Here is a 19,380-nt window from a genome sequence, read left to right as displayed (position 1 = left end):
TTTGACACGTGGCTCAGGGATTTGCAGCTGGGCACAGCACAGTCCATACACATGGACTGTGCTGTGCCCAGTACCTGGCCAGTGGAGTGATCTTTATTCAATAAATAAATATACAAGAAGAAACCACACAATTGATCTGCCATACTCTAGATTGTCCAAGATACATAATAGTTATAAATATGTAGGCCTCGAACTGTTTAATATGCTCCCTAAAATTGTACAAACAGTATCTAAAAATAAATTTAAGACAACATTGGGTCAATGGCTCAAAGGTAAAGCATTTTACTCAGTTGATGAATATAAATATTTTAATGTGGCAGATTTGCTGTTTTAACATAGAGAAAGGTACCTCTGCCTGTAGTAGGACCGAAATTTGGAAAAACAATATCTAACATATAGGCATAGATCTATTTTGAGTGCTCTATATTTGTATCAATATCTTAGGATAATGCCATAGTGTTATCAACATGTATATGATAGTGACATAGTGTCATCAACATGAATACTCCCCACTTAATATAAATTTGTATAATGTTTTCTTTTTCATTGTGAAATTAACACTATATAAAATTCCAAATGTTTGCTGTTGTACTACACTAACATTCATATGATTTATATGTACATTGTTATGAGAATATAACCATCTTTATACTGTAACTGAATTTATTGACAAAGCTCATTGTATAAGAAAATACTGAACGACTAATAAAGATTCTTATTCTTATTCTTATTGCTGCCCTATATTGTCATATAACACATACAGTGCCCTGATAACTGTTACATTGACAGTATGTCTTGTTGACATTCTGAATGGCATACTGACCCCGAGCTAGCCTTCTCTCATCTGAGCTTGGCTGGTAGAATTTTAAAGAATATTTATATGTACAATAAAATTATTCTACTTTGCAGCAGTATACCAACCCTCGTTTCCTACATATATGAGCTACACAGTTTTGAAGTTCAGCCAAGTGGTCTAGTTCTGACAATCTGTGAGCTTCCCATCATTTTAAATGTCTTTTTGAATGTCTTGTCATTATGATCTCAGGACAAGTGAATTTTTGAATTTCCCACTGCTTTAAACTTAGAACAGGAGGATTCAATTGAATATCCCATCATTTTAAACTTAGGAGAAGTGGACTCTTGGATTACAAACTTACAGTGGCCAGTTGTGACAATGGAGGGATGTGGGAGATTGTTTAAACTTAGATTGTCACCATTTTAAACTAATGATTTTAAACTTAGGACAAGTGACCTGATAATCATGGAAGTTGTGCTCATATGCTCAGCTCCTCCATCTTTGATCGTCATCTTGGAATGTGACATTATAGAAACTGTCCTCATGTTCCCAGGTCAGCCATCTTAAATTGTGATGTCATGGCACTGTGCTCATATTCTCAAGACACCCATACTGGTTCGCCAGGTTTGAATTTTACACAAACTGGACAATGCTCCATTTCGGATTTTTTTTAAAGTTACAGCCATTTTACACTCAGGACAACTGTCCTGCTTCCACAGTGACATCACAGGGGAAGGGGAAACACTGTGGCACAGTGGGGCTATTTTCGAATATCCCACCATTAATTTCGAATTTCCTGCCATTTTATACATAGAGCAATGAGCCTGAGACATCAGAAGGATGGAGATAGGGAAAAGCTGGCAACAATACAGACTGCACCAGAATTCTCATAGCCCCATTATTGGGCTTACTGTTGCCATTATCTCCAAATACATTTCCATTGTGAGTGGACTTATGAACTATCTGTTCTATGTACTTTTTAGAGAAGGCATTTAATATTGTTTCACAGGATGTCTTGCCACGTCCACCACTCAAAAAACTGTAATTCTTCCAGTCGATATGTGGATGATTAAAGTCTCAATGATAACAGTATGACTGTAGAACACACATGCTAGCAAACTGAGGTTTTCTCTAAGCGTTCGGTTACATACTGGACTGAGTCTGGTTGTAGATAGAAATATCCTATTTCAGGTTTATATCCACCCTTGATACTAATACTTGCTGAAACAATTTCACATGCAACTTCAATTTCTCTTTTGGTAGATTAGCTTTTCTTGTCTATTGCAACAAATACAGCACCTCCACTTCCCATTATCGTAATCTTTTGACATATATATATATATATATATATATATATATATATATATATATATATATATATATATACCCAAAAATCTCACTGGTATCAATATAAGGTTTTGACCAGCTTTCTGTACCTACAATTATGGGATATCCCACTGCCTTTTAGGAGCGTTTCAAACTCTGTCAATCTACTGCAAATGCTTCACCGCTTGATTACTAGGATCTTAATTGGGGAGGGGTGGAAGGAAGGGCGACACGACATTTCTTTCTATCTTATGTAAGCGACCTGCCTCGCTTCACATGGATAGACAAATTGTCTATCATATTGGTAATTTTGTTTAGAGGCTACTGCATACAGTTATGATTAAAAATCAGGGAACAACATTAGGTGACTTATTATCACTTTCATATAAATTAAACGATTTAAGCAGCACCCACCACATGCTGGCATACTGTGGCACCTAAAGGCATGGGTAGATTGCCAGACCACAGTCCACTAACAACGCAAGGCGAGCCTCGCATCAAAGCCTCCACAGCCACTCAACCTGTCGATGGGGAAGTCCCCACAGTCTATGCTCCCCTCCCCCACACAGCAATTGTCATAACCCCTACAGTAGTTCCCGAAATTAACCTTCACATGCAGACAGAAAAAACGCGGTGGTGGACTGTAATTCACCACAGTTCAGCCAATTTTCACCAAATATTTGTAAATTATGTATATGCATCGACCTTCCTTGTGAATCAGTGTATATATTAATGACTACATCGTCAAAATCCCTACAGTAGTTCCTAAGATTATCATTCATAAATAGGAAGAAAGGGCCATGGGACACTTTAATTTATATTATGTATAGAAGGACCATGTATGTACTTTATATACATATAGATACTGGTAGAACTAATAATAATGTCCTGGTGCAGGTCTTTCGACTGGATTTCACTTCGAAGACTTGTGCCTCCCTAGTGAGTTATCCCACTTGGAAGAGGCGCTCTACAGTTTAATGTGGAATACGAAACATGTTATGGCGAATCTCCATGTCATTAAGAGGTGATTGGTATGTTAAAAAACAGAGACAAAAATCCGTGGTCTGACCAGAATTCGTTCCCATTACCTTCCAGTTACCAATCTCACAGTATGCAGCTTTTTTTTTTATCTTACTTTGTTCGGTGTTGTTCGTTGCATTTGTTCGGGGCGGACGTCCCCTGACATCCGTTAAGGTTCGTTATCAATCCATTCCATCACTTGTTTTTATTACAGAGGGCAGCTAACCTCTGACCAAACATGCTGAGCTACCTCCCCTGGATCCAGCTCTCCGAAAATTAGACATACAGTTTAACATGGAATCCGATAAGGGTTTCGCTTCTGGTAAATGTCCACACCATTAAGAGGTGAACGCTAGGTTAAAATACAATGAAAACTTCCTGGTCTGATGCAGATTCGACTCTATGACCTTTCAGTTTTCAGGTTCACACTAGATCACTAGGCCCAATTCGCAGTGCACCACTAGATGGTAATGCCATCGTTTGCACAGCGTCAGCGGACTTTAATCACCATTGTTGAGCCAGTTTCCAAAAATTATTTGCAGATTATGTACACGAATCTTCCTCGTGAATCAATCCATCTGTTAGCCAAAACTTCAATTTGTATAGATAGAGAAGAGAACTAATACTGCAGATTTTTTTACAACTATCGTTATGTGGAGCGCACCGTGTTACCAACTCTATATTAAAAAAAAACTGCGTGCACCACACACACACACACACACACACACACAGGGAGAGAGAGAGAGAGAGAGAGAGAGAGAGAGAGAGAGAGTGTCAGCTACCTTGGTAACAGCCTCTCATGTGTAGTGCACACCTCGGGAACCTACAAGTTCCAACCCAACGGTGAAAGTCTAGCGAGTTGCAATGTAACTGGTTACAGGACCCTTCAACTCTCTAGATCAAGCCGTCCAGTCGACTCAAAACAAGGACTTGGAGCTGGAAGTTTGCACAATGCTAAGAATTTTACTTCATCCTTTATGTCATTATTGCAAGTTTCTAGACGATTAGGCTTCCTTAAAACCAACAAGCTGTGTTTGTCTACAGGTCGGTTTGAAGCCATGGACCGCGGCCCAGAGGAAAACTTGCGCCGCTACGGATTGACGAGGCCACCTGCTTACCACCTGCAGAGAATAGACGCCCCGCTCGCTCTATACTACGCCGACAACGACTACGAGCTGCACCCTAAGGTAGTCTTTCAGTCTTTGTTTCTCGCTTGACTTTCATATTTCCGACTGACTCGCTTGCTTCAAAAGTTTCTGGCCCACGTTCAAGCGCTGATTTTTCGGAGAAACTTCTGTTCTCCAAGATGCGTGATTTTTACCTCCTTAGTTGCCATACTGGGTTATTTAGCCTACATATTTACCAAATACATAAAGACATAACATAAAGCAAAATGAAAGAGGATATCCGTTGGTACACTGACGTCATCAAATACACTACTGGCCATTAAAATTGCTACACCACGAAGATCACGTACTACAGACGCGAAATTTAACCGACAGGAAGAAGATGCTGTGATATGCAAATGATTAGCTTTTCAGAGCATTCACACAAGGTTGGCGCCGGTGGCGGCACCTAAAACGTGCTGACATGAGGAAAGTTTCCAAACGATTTCTCATACACAAACAGCAGTTGACCGGCGTTGCCTGGTGAAACGTTGTTGTGATGCCTCGTATAAGGAGGAGAAGTGCGTACCATCAAGTTTCCGACTTTGATAAAGGTCGGATTGTAGCCAATCGCGATTGCGGTTTATGGTATCGCGACATTGCTGCTCGCGTTGGTCGAGATCCAATGACTGTTAGCAGAATATGGAATCGGTGGGTTCAGGAGGGTAATACGGAACGCCGTGCTGGATCCCAACGGCCTCGTATCACTAGCAGTCGAGATGACAGGCATCTTATCCGCATGGCTGCAACGGATTGTGCAGCCATGTCTCGACCATGAGTCAACAGATGGGGACGTTTGCAAGACAACAACCATCTGCACGAACAGTTCGACGACGTTTGCAGCAGAATGGACTATCAGCTCGAAGACCATGGCTGCTGTTACCCTTGACGTCGCATCACAGACAGGAGCGCCTGCGATGGTGTACTCAACGACGAACCTTTTGCACAAATGGCAAAACATCATTTTTCGGATGAATCCAGGTTCTGTTTACAGCATCATGATGGTCGCATCCGTGTTTGGCGACATCGCGGTAAACGCGCATTGGAAGCGCGTATTCGTCATCGCCATACTGGCGTATCACCCGGCGTGATGGTATGGGGTGCCTTTGGTTACACGTCTCGGTCACCTCTTGTTCGCATTGACGGCACTTTGAACAGTGGACGTTACATTTCAGATGTGTTACGACCCGTGGCTCTACCCTTCATTCGATCACTGCGAAACCCTACATTTCAGCAGGATAATGCACGACCGCATGTTGCAGGTCCTGTACGGGCCTTCCTGGATACAGAAAATGTTCGACTGCTGCCCTGGCCAGCACATTCTCCAGATCTCTCACCAATTGAAAACGTCTGGTCAATGGTGGCCGAGAAACTGGCTCGTCACAATACGCCAGTCACTACTCTTGATGAACTGTGGTATCGTGTTGAAGCTGCATGGGCAGCTGTACCTGTACACGCCATCGAAGCTCTGTTTGACTCAATACCCAGGCGTATCAAGGCCGTTATTACGGCCAGAGGTGGTTGTTCTGGGTACTGATTTCTCAGGATCTATGCACCCAAATTGCGTGAAAATGTAATCACATGTCAGTTCTAGTATAATATATTTGTCCAATGAATACCCATTTATCATCTGCATTTCTTCTTGGTGTAGCAATTTTAATGGCCAGTATTGCAGTAATACAGGGTGGAGCTCAGCAAATTGCTGATTTGGGAATGAGGTAAAAAATAATGGACACTTAGAAACTTACATTCTTATTTTCCTCATATTTGACAATAACGGAAGTACCTAATTGCGTGGTTTAAACAGTGTATTTGGCAAATGTCTATCTTCACAAACCACACACTGCCGCAGTCGTTTTCTGAAATTCGCATGCACTCTTCTTGCAATTTCAGCCTTAGTATTGTTCTGAAGGACTTCCAGGGTGTTGGAACGGTTGCAATACACCTTTGACTTCAGGTATGCTCAAAGAAAAAAAAATCGCACTGGGCTAAGTCTGATGATCGTGCTGGTCAGCTGAGATCCTCCGCCGGCCGCGGTGGTCTAGCGGTTCTAGGCGCGCAGTCCGGAACCGCGCGGCTGCTACGGTCGCAGGTTCGAATCCTGCCTCGGGCATGGATGTGTGTGATGTCCTTAGGTTAGTTAGGTTTAAGTAGTTCTAAGTTCTAGGGGACTGATGACCACAGGTGTTAAGTCCCATAGTGCTCAGAGCCATTTGAACCATTTGAGATCCTCCATCCAAGAGATAAGCCTTCTACGAAACGTTTGCCTTAAAAAGTTCATGGTAATGTCCGCTGTGTGTGCAGTGGCACCGTCTTGTTGAAACCAGGTATCCTGTAATTGCATTTCCTCAAAAGCCGGCTGGAAAGACCCTTGCAGTATAGTTAAGTAACGATCCGAATTCACAGTTACAGCACGACGATTTTCCTGGAAAAAGTAAGGGCCAATGATGCCTACTCGTGATATGGCGCACCACACAGTGACGTGGTCTGAGTACAGGGGTCTCTGGTGAATTTGCCTGGGTTTCGTGTCGCTCCAGAACCGCATATTCTGCTTCTTTACACACCCACTGAGAAGAAAATGTGCCTCCTCGGAAAAGAACATTTGCGCCACGGGGTATGGTTGCATGCATGTCTCCACAAGACGTTCTCCGTGTTACATAATCCTGTACTGAAAATTGCTGGACCACTCACAGTTTAGATGGGTGAAATTCAGTTCATTGTGAATAATCCAATGGAGAGAACGTCTTGAAATGCCAAGAGCAAGTGAGTGTTTCCGAGCTGGGCGTTTCAGAGATTGCAGTACTGCTGCTCTGGCTCGTTCGACATTTTTTGGTGTTGTAAGGCTTCTGTCAGTTCTCTTTTTACATGACACATTCCCTGTTCTGAATGCATTTAGCCAATTTAAAATTGACCGCGAAAGGCAAAGGTGCCGAGTTCGAGTCTCGGTCCGTCACACAGTTTTAATCTGTAAGGAAGTTTCATATCAGCACACACTCCGCTGCAGAGAGAAAATCTCATTCTGGAATACTGTAATTTATTAATGTTATGTGTAATATCACTTACATGGAATTTTATTGGAAATACACTCCTACTCGCTCTCCGTGTCATATGGTGAACAATCATTACACAATACAATTATCCTAGCTTGTTCTTTGCAGACAATTTTGTGACACCCATCACATTGTTGATTCACTTTCTTGTCCTTTGACCTTGGCTAGGAATCGTAACATTTTCTTTTCAGATTTGGGGCATTGGCTTCCCGATTATCGTATTGTTTTTCCTTTAGAAGATCTCTGAAGCCTCAAAATATTATTGCTGAACCAATGCATTGTGTTCTGCACTGGATCGACAGGATTCGTCTTTCAATGTGAGGTCTGACTAGTTCTTTTCCTAGTCCTGAGAGGAATTCTCTTCTTGCATTTTAACTTCTCATATCGTGTAAAAATTTACAGTACAGAATGTAAGCATTGAGACAAGCTAAATATACTATATCAAAAAATACAGCAAGTGGCCACCTTCTTGTTCCACATTTCACTGAATAATGTGTAGTCATCTTACCAACTATATCAACTCCTGACTTTGTTGAGTTGTAGAATATTATTATTTAAGTTTTTAGTGCTCATGCTCACTTACATAAAATGTTTGGCGCAGTCTAGACAGCAAAATGGCTGATTTATTTTGTGTAGCAACATACAAAGCTAAAACAGTAGTCTGTACATACCCAAAAGTGCTCAATAACGGACGGCTCTGCATTGATGGCAACATTTCATTTGATATCTCTTTTTGATTGGCCCGAAGGGTTCCCACAAGTGTAGATTTATTAGCAAGACGTTCTTGTCCCAAATTAAAACTTGTAAAAAAGTTATCAATGGTAATGTTCCTACCACTTCCCTTCAGTTGATCAACTAAATCATGTACCACTCGTTTCCTTTGATTTATTTTCCTTCCATCAGCAGATTTCCCCGTATACACTTGTGCATTTATGACATAATTGGTCTCAAAATCTGCAATAGCCCACACTTTTATCCCATACTTTCCAGGTTTCGAAGGAATGTACACCTTTAATGGACACCGTCCCCTGAAAGTAGACAGATGCTCATCAACTGTAATATAAGGTCCAGAGACATAAGATGAAATGCATGCATCAACAAACATTTCAAACACAGCCCTTACAGGTTCAGCTTTTGATCCAGAAGCAGCTTTTCTTTCTTCCCTTGTGAGTTTATCATCGAACTGGAGGCATATCAAAATATCACGAAATCTTGAAAAGCTCGTTTTGGCTCGAAAAATAGGTAAGCTATACTCGTCTGACCAAAATTCAAAGGCTTTCCACATGCCTTATGCAAGCCAGCTATTATTAGTAGACCAAAGAATGCCTGCAGCTCTTCAGAATCAAGTTCAGTCCAGCATTCATGCGTTGGATACAGAATTTATCTTTTGCCTGATTATTGGTATGCATTACTATTACACTCTGCATGTCATTGGTGATAAAAATTCAGAGACAATCTGCCCTTGTCTATAATTGTGGTCTAAGGTGACATGAAATATGTGCAGTTTCATGTAGTACATTCCCTGAAACGTGCTTGCGCACATCAGATGGTACTGTGTTATATGTTATCTGTCCATTTATAGCCACAAAAGTAGATGCACTCGTTACCTGAATACCATTATCATCTTCTTCACAGTCACTCATATCCACTTCATCTCCAACATGTATGTGTATATCTTTCTCTACCATATCTCCGTCAACATCACTGTCATCCTCGTTTCCAAAAATTGATCCATAAACACTACCACTCTTCCGTAAATCTGCTAATCTGCTCGAGACCGTACCCCTTGCAAAACGTATATCACCATCCATAACGAATAAACTATAACAGCACGTCTTCCTTCCACAAAACTCAATTACAAACAGTGATTTTGTCGTAACAACGCACGTGACTGTATTTTCTGTCCTTTTTTACAACAATGTACAATGAATGTCGGTTTATAAGGCGCATTGTTGCCAAGATTTATTTTCGAAACAAAACGTATAAAAAACACTGAAAATCACATTGATGTATACCTGGGGTATTTTCCGACCCCACTGCAAAAATTTCAAATTGTTGCACTACAAACTGTGATATAATCACAAATATTTTATCCAGTTATAATAAAAAGTCCATGAATAGCATATCTGGAGGATGAATAGTCAACACCCACATTAAAACTGTTTATTTGTAGTTAAACGAGCCTTGGGGCCATGAGGGGGTTAAGTAGCTTTCGCGCATGCGCAACTCGCGTGACGTAATTGCCCTACGCGCCACATACATACGAATTTGATGAACAATATGCACAGCTAACCCTTGCCACTAAACTAGAAGTTTACGTCAGGGCCAATAGGTGGCAGCACACTGTAGCAGAATTTTGTCGGCATAAATCCTGCTAGATAGCACACTCCTCAAATAAGCTAATTCACTCACTATATAGAGTAGTAAAATTAGATCGGACGTCAGTATATGTTAAGTTGTACTGACAGTAAACCTATTTTGTGAGTTTCTGAATGAGTTATACTTTGTTGTTCACGAATTTTATCATACAGAAATCCATTTGAGGCGCTGGGAATCATAGGGGGCTAAAGCAAGCTACCCTCAATTATGAGACTGTAGCATTTATTCATGCTTCTGAAATATTTTGATCTTATGGTGAGTCAGGTTTATCTGTGCTGTAGGCCCACATTGCATACATAATAATTCACAAAAAGTTGTAACACTGGTTTCTCTGTTATTCACTTAAATGTGGGATCCATGGCGGTGTGCTTTAGGCCCTTATGGATTTCAGATCCTCATTTTTGTATTCTGGTCAAATGCGCATGTGAGTAAACATTATTACTTGAGTTTAATCATTTCCACAAATGGCACTTTGTATCTGCAGTTGGTTGTTTACTGTGCGGGAATCGGCTTTCGTGTGCAATGTTGAACATCAGAAAAGCCAAGCTGTGAGGACGGGTCGTGAGTCTTCTCAATCGGTAGAACAGTTGCCTACAGAAGGCAAAGGTCCATAGCCTCGGTCTGGCGCACAACCTTAATCTGCCAAGAAGTTTCATGTCAGCGCACGCTCCGTTGCAGAGTGAAAATCTGATACTGGGAATAGAAAAGTAAATTATCGTACCAGAAAAAGTTAGCCGCAAAGGAACTAGGGCCGCCAACAACAGATCCTTTGAACGAGAGAATGACGAAATTAAATAAATTTGACCACAAGCGAACATTTAATAAGGAAGTCTACAGTTAGCACAAGTTGTTGGATGGAGGCAGCGTAAGAATATCTGATTTGCAGCTCGTATCTTGTACATTGTCTGAAAAAATGGAAGAGCACGAGAACTCCCACTTACACAGAAATGTGAAATCGAGAGTCGCGAAAGCTTACATATTATTTCGTTATTGCCCTAAACTGCACTTAATTATATACAAAACAAAAAAAAATCCACAAAAACATTTTTTTTTCTTTTGTCAGATAAGTTATGCATCTTATTGTTATTATCATTGTTATTGGCAGTGGCTTTAGTTGTGTAAATTTGTTGATAAGCATAACTGATATACAGCAGATGCTCTCAAATTTATCTGAATCTAAAAATTTGTGAACGCTCAGAATGAATACCCACGAATCGCCACTGCGTGTAAGAAACGATTAAATTTGCAAAGGAATGAAACGGTATTGCATATCGAAATCAGTATTTAGTGAAGCAGTCCTGGTTGAGACCGCAATCTGTATGGATCGTGGCATCTAATCAAATAGATTTTAGTGCTAAAACATTGAATATTTATTCTGGAGGATGGCGGTTCAAATCACCTTTCTGTCATCCAGATTTATATTTTCCCTAAATCTCTCAAAGCGAATGCTGGGATAGTTCCATCGAAAGGGCGTGGCAAATTTCCTTCCACATCTCTCCCCAAGCCTTGCTTGTTTTCAGTCTGTAATGACCTCGTCGTCGACGGGATGATAGACCCTACTCTTCCTTCTTATGCTGCGTGTTTTGCTTGTGTTCCTTGCGAGCACTCCATGGTTCAATGGCCTCAAGTTGTAGTTAGTGAGGGTCGTCTCAGCAACCAAAATGTCTACACGAGCATTCGCCACGCTGCGAAATCCCATCACAGCTATATCATTTGATCGCAGACAGTCCCTGGGGGATCCAAATCTAAGCCTCCATAGCACCATTCATAATTATCGTTAAGCATATGTATTAGCTCTAATTTTTCGAATTTTCTTGTAGTGGTAATTTCGTGAGACGTATGGGGGAGGAAGTAATATGTGTCCGACTCTTCCCAGAAAGTGGTAACTCGAAATTTCAATAGGAAACCTCTCCGTGATGCACAACGCCTCACTTGTAATGCCTGCCACTGGAGTTCCTGCTAATCTCTGTTACGCTCTCGTCCCGACTAAAAGAACCTGTGGCAAAACGCGCCACTCTTCGCTGGACCTTCTCTATCTCTTCTAACAGTCCTACATGGTATGGATCTCAGATTGATGAACAATACTCAAGAATCGGTCGAAAAAGCGCCTTGTAAGCCACTGCCTTCGTCGATGAGCTGTATTTTCTTAAGATTATTCTTATGACTCTTAGTCTGGTATCTGCTTTTCCTGTTATTTGTTTTACTTAGTCATTCCACTAAGGGCCGCTCTGGATAGTTACTCCTATATATTTTAAGGCACTACTTCTATACTGTTTCCAGCAATTTGTCATCAGTAGTGTACTTGTATAGTAGTGGATTTCTTTTCATGTATATGAGCAATATGGTGCACTCTGTACGTTCAGAGTCAACTGCCAAAGCCTGCGCCATTCACCAATTCACTGCAGGCCATTCTGCAAATCGATACTGTTTCTGGCGTTGTTACTTTCTTACAGACAACCGCATCATCTGAGAACTCAACGCATTCTACTAGATCATTTATGTATATTGTAAACAGTAACGGTCCTATTACACCTCGTAGGGGTACTCCACACATTACCTTCACGTATGTCGATATTGTTCGGGTAAGAGTGGTGTGTTGAGTTTTGTCTGCAGAAAGTCTTGAATTCAGTCGCAAATTTGTCCCGATATTCTGTATATTCCTTTTTTTATTTTCTTTTTTCTCTAAACAGCAGTTTGGGATGGTGTCAAATGCCTTCTTGATGTCAAGGAACACAGCATCAACCTGAATGTCATCATCTACTGTGCTATGGATTTCATGGAGGAACACATGAGCTGAAGTTCACATTTTACGTGGTTGCGGAATCCATGATGATCTTTATAGAGGAGATTTTCTTTCTCCAAGAACGTCACAATTCTTGGGCATAAAACATGCTCCATAATTCTACAACAGTCTAACGTCAACGATATAAGACCATAATTATGTGCATCTGTCTTGTATCCCTTCTCGAAACTGGGAATGACCTGCACTTTTTTCCAGTCACAACATACCCTTCATTGCTCAAGCAATCTACAGTAAACTACTGCCAGAATGGAGGGGAGGGGGGGGGGTGACTTCTTTCACATAATCTTTGCAGAATTTTATAGGTATTCCATCTGGTCCTAATGCCTTTCCACTACTAAGCAATTGTAGTTGCGATTCCTACTAGGATCTGGGTCAGCACTAATGAACGACTTTCTTGAAAACATAAAATTTATTTTGCCTTTTTTGATGATTTATTTTTGGCAAGGTCCGGCATTCAAACTCTGCAGCATATAGTGAATTTAACAAATAAAGTGATGTTTTTCTGTGATGCTAACAAGTACATTCAGGAATGATGAATAAAAAATGTTGCAATTTAAGAAATGGAAATCTGGTCTGGAAGTGACTGAGCTGAAATTTACATGTGAAAATGAGAAGTTTTCAAATTTATCATTTGTCTACTGACAATAATAATAATTTATCTGCACAACTTGACACAGCATCATCCAGTAAACACAGCAGGTACGATACATTAGAGAAAACAAGAGGACGATTCATTCACGGATGGCTCCGACTATGATGAGTGGGGCCGGAAGATGGCATCAATGTAATGCCGAAACTGGTAGCACATAGAAGTTCATAAAATAAAATAAATTTCTACAATACATACGGCTGTTGGTAAATTATTGCATCAAGAAGTTCATGCCAGTCGTCGTCCCACGATCCATAATGGATCAAAAAAACAGCTCCAGATTGTTTTTAAAACATACATATTTCCACTAGATGCCCTGTAGATGCAAATAATGATTTTTTGCAGTAGCTTCAGTTCAAGTACACAATGCTCAAATGATTTTCAATCTTTCAATTATTCATTTATTTGTGTTCCCAAAACTATAGACTATTTTTACATGCCTAGAACCCTGTCTCCTCATGCCACAGTCTATTTCCAGCTATCAGTCATTTATTTCTCATCTGTTCACATGCTCTGACAGCATTATTCCCTGAATATTAAAAGGAGGACACCTCAATTTGTATTATCAAAAACAGAGGAGAGAGTGTCATGGATATGACACATAAGCTGGGATGGCAATCATTAAACCAAAGTCATTTTTTTGTTGCAGTATGATCTTTTCATAAAATTTCAATTGTCAATTTCTTCTCTGAATGAGAAAATGTTTTGTTGAGTCCCACCTATATAAGGAGAAATGACCATTGTAATAAAACAAGAGAAATCAGAGCTCACACAGAAAGATTTAGATGTTCATTTTTCACATGTGCTATTTGAGAGTGGAATGGTTGAGAAATAGTCTGCAAGTGGTTCTGTGAAGCCTCTGCCAAGCACTTAGATGTGAATTATAGAGTAGTAATGTAGATGTAGAATGTGCTATCTTTCTGTGACACAAGGAACTACATTGATAATAGCTGACTATTCATCCATATTTAAATTTAGTAATGTACTCACACATCACCCTTTGACAAAAATATGATGATGCTGCTGATTGCATTATTATCATTGATGACATGATGAAGTTTAGTGATATTGTTCGAAAAGAAATCCTTTCTTAGCATTGAGAATGGCTAGTTTCTAGCTGAAATCTAGATCTGCCAATAAAATTTAAAAAGGACAACTGATAGCTGAAATCTATTATTTACAAGTCAATATAACAGTCGCTGCCTGCAACAGCCTTCTGAATGGAAGGTAACCTGATCTATAAAATAATTTCCCAGCTCACGGCAGTTTGAATGCAATCTTTGTATATCACTAGTGTCAAAACTTTCAGGGCCCCTAGCACAGAAGTGGTGCCACAGTAACATTTTTGTCACATAATGATATTGTTGCTTTTAATCTCCTCTAAGAATTCTAAAATTTTATAGACTTAGTTTTTTATAACCTGTATATGCAAAATCAATCACGTTCTTGCTCTGAACTGCACAGGTAGGCAACAAGAATGCTTAATGACGGCGGGTTAAGTCACCAACCTGTTGTTTGTTTTACGGTCAGCTGCTTCTTTCCTTGTGATGCTACTGATGCTAATGGTGTACCATTCAATGTGTGAAGGAATACTATGATATAAAATCCCATCAACAACGAGGTCATTAGAGATGGAGCACAAGCTCAGATTGTTTCAAGGATGGGGGAAAGGAATGTGCCATGCCCTTTCAAAGGAATCATCCTGGCATTTGTGTGGAGCGACTTAGGAAAGTCACAAAAAACCTAAATCTGGGTGTCTGGATGCAGATTTGAAATTTTGCCCTACTGAATGCGAGTCCAGTGTGCTAACTACTGCTGTACTGTTCAAATACAAGGCAATGGTTCAACACAGAGGGAATGAGTATTACTCTACTATTCTAAGTAGCACAGGTCTGGCAGAGTTTGATTTCTATTCAGAAATGTTATTCCACTTGGATGCACTGTTCGCCTGCTAGTGTCATATACACACAAACATATCTCTCTCAGTCAGGTCACAAAAGTCTAGTGACCATAATAACATTTTGTCCACCATGATAACCACTCAGTTCAACTTCAGATATCTCAATAATAAGTTTGCGATCATCACGTGTCACACAATGTAATATCTTCACGATTAATCTCTGTGTATCAAATCACAGTTTGATGGACATGGCATAGGCAAGACCCTGGCAGGTATTCACAAATGTATGTCATTTACTGCATAAATTGTTTCAAAATAAACACAGAAGTGTTTCACCTGCTCTGTTCTGTGACATACTTGTATACCCACTGACAATTAATTACTTATCATCATCACAATAAAACTTTTATCACAGTGCTCTGATGGGCAATCTGACTCCTCCAGCACTTTTCCAACTACTATTGTGCAACAACCATCTTCAAGCATGTGCAAATGAGCAAAAGCCACGCTACTGGTGAATTAACAATAGCAGCGTGTGACTGTACACAGTTTATGTGGAGGTGCATGGACCATTGGAAATTCTTGAGTGTGGTGCAGTGAAGATAAATAGCATTGAATGCTCTAATAAACGTATATATATATTTGACACAAATGTCTGCTTGTGTCTGTGTATGTGCGGATGGATATGTGTGTGTGTGCGAGTGTATACCCCTTTTTTCCCCCTAAGGTAAGTCTTTCCGCTCCCGGGATTGGAATGACTCCTTACCCTCTCCCTTAAAACCCACATCCTTTCGTCTTTCCCTCTCCTTCCCTCTTTCCTGATGAGGCAACAGTTTGTTGCGAAAGCTTGAATTTCATGTGTATGTTTGTGTGCCTATCGACCTGCCAGCACTCTCTATTTTTTATATATATATATATATATATATATATATATATATATATATATATATATATATATATATATGCCTTTCAGAGGGAATCATGTGATGGCAGTATATGCTACTTTTAGGTACAATCAATCATTCACATATACTTTCAATGGTCTGTGAGAGTTATGCTATTTGCTTGAATATCAAAGAGTATTTAAGAAAGAATGACATTTATTGAACAGGAGAAACCAATGATTGATTGTTTTGAAAATAATTTATCGTCCAGCACAGTGGCATAAATTCCAAAATGGAATTACCAGTTTCAGCAGTCACTGGTCATTTGTAGATCATAAGGCAGTTGCCGTGGTTTACACCCACCATTGTGGATTTTACAATGCTGTTTCTGCACTGGTGGGTGAGAACCACTACATCTGTCTTCTGACCTGAAGGTGGCCAGTGACGACCAAAACTGGTAATTTTATATTGCAGTTGAACTTATTGTAAAAAATTTAAAGTTCAGGCCTCACCAACCGCCATGTCATTCTCTGCCAATGGCATCATCAAATACAGTATGGAGAGGCACGTGGTTGGCACACTGCTCTCCAATCGTTTTCAGGTTTCTTGAACTTGGAACCGCTACTACTCAGTCAAGTAGCTCCTCAGTGGGCGTCACAACGCTGAGTGCACCCCATTCCAGTCATCCCATCAAGAAAAACCCCTTGCAGTATGAGGAATTGAATCCAGGTCCTCCACATGGTAGTCAGCTGTGCTGATCACTTATAGAGATTGTGCCAGACTGTAAATTATTTTCAGAATGTGTTTCACCAACATGAGTGGAGCTGAAGTACACCGATGATGTACATGTTTGGTGGTCTGTGTTGGCAGGGTGTGATGCGGCTGGCGCAGGAGTTACAGAATGTTGTGTCAATCGAACGTGTGCCGGAGACAGCATTCAACCACATAGACTTCCTTTTGCACAAGCGGGTGCTCAGCCTGCTGTACAGCAGCGTCATGGCAGTCATGCAGCAATTTCGTCACAGCATTGCAGCCAACATCTCTCCGTAGCAAGCTCACAGAAAACTACTTTCTAGTCACCATAAAAATTTCCATTCCATACAGACAGATTATACAACAGGGAGATGCCAGTCTCATATACCAGTAAACAGTTAATGCAATGTACATGGTAAACAATTGTTTCAATAGTTTTGTTTGAGTATGGCTGAAAGTCTATGTAGGTCTTTATTATTCCATCAATACAATAAAACTGAGCTCCCCAAATATGTTGCACATTATTTGTATCACAAAATGAACATTTTAATATGAGTATATTTCATAAGAACTATGTTGACAAACCAAAGCTCAATATCATCATAAGAAGACAGATCTATGTGTCTGAAACATGTAAAGACTGGTACTGACAAAATTTAGTGACTGGTTACAGTGTGTTTTTGTTGTTTTTAACATAAACCTTTGCCATCCACCTCTTAGTTTTTCAAACTCATATCCACCTTACAAGTTTTAAATGCTTCTCCCTTAACTTTAACTGATTTTCCAAATTCCCCTTGGTTTCCTATACTGCTTACTCAATCTACAGTTGGAATGAAACGGGTAATAGGCTACAAACCTGTCTCATTCCCTTCTATGTTGCTGCCTCTGTTTCATTTCCTTCAGTTCTTAAAACAGCATTGCTTTTTCAGTTCAAGTTGTATATAATAATAATAATAATAATATTTATTCAACATCGAATAATCAAATACAATCCCTAGAAATAATACAGTTTCAGGACATCATACAGATTATTCTTCTGAATACGTCAGTTTATAAATTACAAACTAAAGATTTGTTTGTATTAATAAATTTTACATTTTGATGGATTTTACGTCTGGTAGTATACAATAATGATATTACAAATATTGTTTCTATCAACATTATATTAGTTGTAGGTTACTTAAAACTATGAGCTTGACATACTTATGAAGCACTTTTCATACAGATATAATACTCGTCTAGGGAATAAAAAGGGTTTTCAATTAGAATTCTTTTTAGCTGATCTTTTAATTTGTTAGTAGGAAGGATTGTGAGACTTTTTGGTAGGGCATTGGCTAGCTTCAGCCCAGTATGAAGTGCATTTTTTTCATATAAAGCTGTTCTGTGGCTATTTACATGGTATCTGAACTTTTGGCTTGTATCATACTGGTGCAGGTCACAGTTGAAATTTGGATTTTTGTTTTCACAAGCAATATAATTTCAATATGTACACACCTATAATGGTAAGCACACCTAATTTTGGGAACAGATTCTGACATGATTCTCGAGGTTTGGCACCACAAATAATTCTGATAACTTTTTTCTGTAGTATTAATAATGTACTTAGGTTGGCTTGAGTTGTTGCACCCCATATTTCTACAGCATAGTTTAAGTTTGATGAGAATAGGGCATGATAAGCAGTTTTTAGTACACCCATGTCCTTACAATATTTGCTAATCATATTTATAGCAAACACATTCTTCGACAGCTTACATGCTAAGGAATCAATATGCATGTCCCATTTGAGGCTGTCCTGGATTGTAATTCCCAAGAACTTTGTCCATTTTTCCTTTTTTACAATGGCATTTCCTATGGATAATTTCATGTCAAATTCTATTTGTTTCCTTGTCTTAAATTCCATCATTGCAGTCTTTGAAGCACTTACATTTAGATGGCTTTCATTAAAATACTTGACTATTTCATTAGTTACACTGTTGCACTGTACCTCCAGACTCTCATAGTCTTTGTGTTTACACACTATTGATGTGTCATCTGCATACAATATTTTTGTACAGTTAGGAGAACAATACTGTATATCATTAACATAAATCAAGAAAAGAAGGGGTCCCAAGACAGAACCTTGAGGCACTCCATATTTGATGTCTGTAATTTTAGATTTGTAAGACCCACTGTTTGTTTTAAGCAAGACAAATTGTTTTCTATTGCTCATATACGATTTTATTAGCTCATAGCCAGTTCCTCTGATACCCAGGTTCCACAGCTTGTCAAGTAATATGGTGATGTTGACACAATCAAAAGCTTTTTCTAGATCAAGGAACACTCCAGTTACATACTCCTTGTTCTCTATGGCTGTTATTATTTTGTCTATTAATTGTGCTGCTGCTACTGATGTTGACTTGTTTTTCATAAAGCCATTCTGATTTTCAAATATTAAATTGTGTTGACTCAGGAATGTTATTAGTCTAGTATAAATAACTTTCTCAACTACCTTAGAAAATGCAGGTAAGATTGAGATGGGGCGGTAGTTTTCAATTTTAGATTTATCACCTTTCTTGTGAATCAGGGTTACTTGTGCTGTCTTTAGACTATCTGGGAAACAACCTGATGCAATTACATCATTTACTGCTGTGGCCATGGCATCAGATATGTTGTCT

The 19,380-nt window shown here is 39.5% G+C and overlaps 1 protein-coding gene across 1 annotated transcript in view; it reads left to right on the top strand.

Annotated features, from left to right (window-relative positions):
* LOC124556373 (lipase 1-like) overlaps nucleotides 1-17,349 on the top strand; it is a 214,741-nt gene extending 197,392 nt beyond the window's left edge. Inside the window, exons 6-7 of the mRNA XM_047130337.1 lie at nucleotides 4,187-4,329; nucleotides 16,844-17,349. Coding sequence (XP_046986293.1) covers nucleotides 4,187-4,329; nucleotides 16,844-17,023 — 323 coding nt within the window. The 3' untranslated portion in view covers nucleotides 17,024-17,349. The remainder of the gene's footprint in view (nucleotides 1-4,186; nucleotides 4,330-16,843) is intronic.
* Nucleotides 17,350-19,380: the final 2,031 nt, after the last annotated feature.

Source organism: Schistocerca americana, chromosome X, assembly GCF_021461395.2.
Source record: "Schistocerca americana isolate TAMUIC-IGC-003095 chromosome X, iqSchAmer2.1, whole genome shotgun sequence".
Lineage (NCBI taxonomy): Eukaryota > Metazoa > Arthropoda > Insecta > Orthoptera > Acrididae > Schistocerca > Schistocerca americana.
This window is presented reverse-complemented; position numbering and strand designations above follow the sequence as displayed.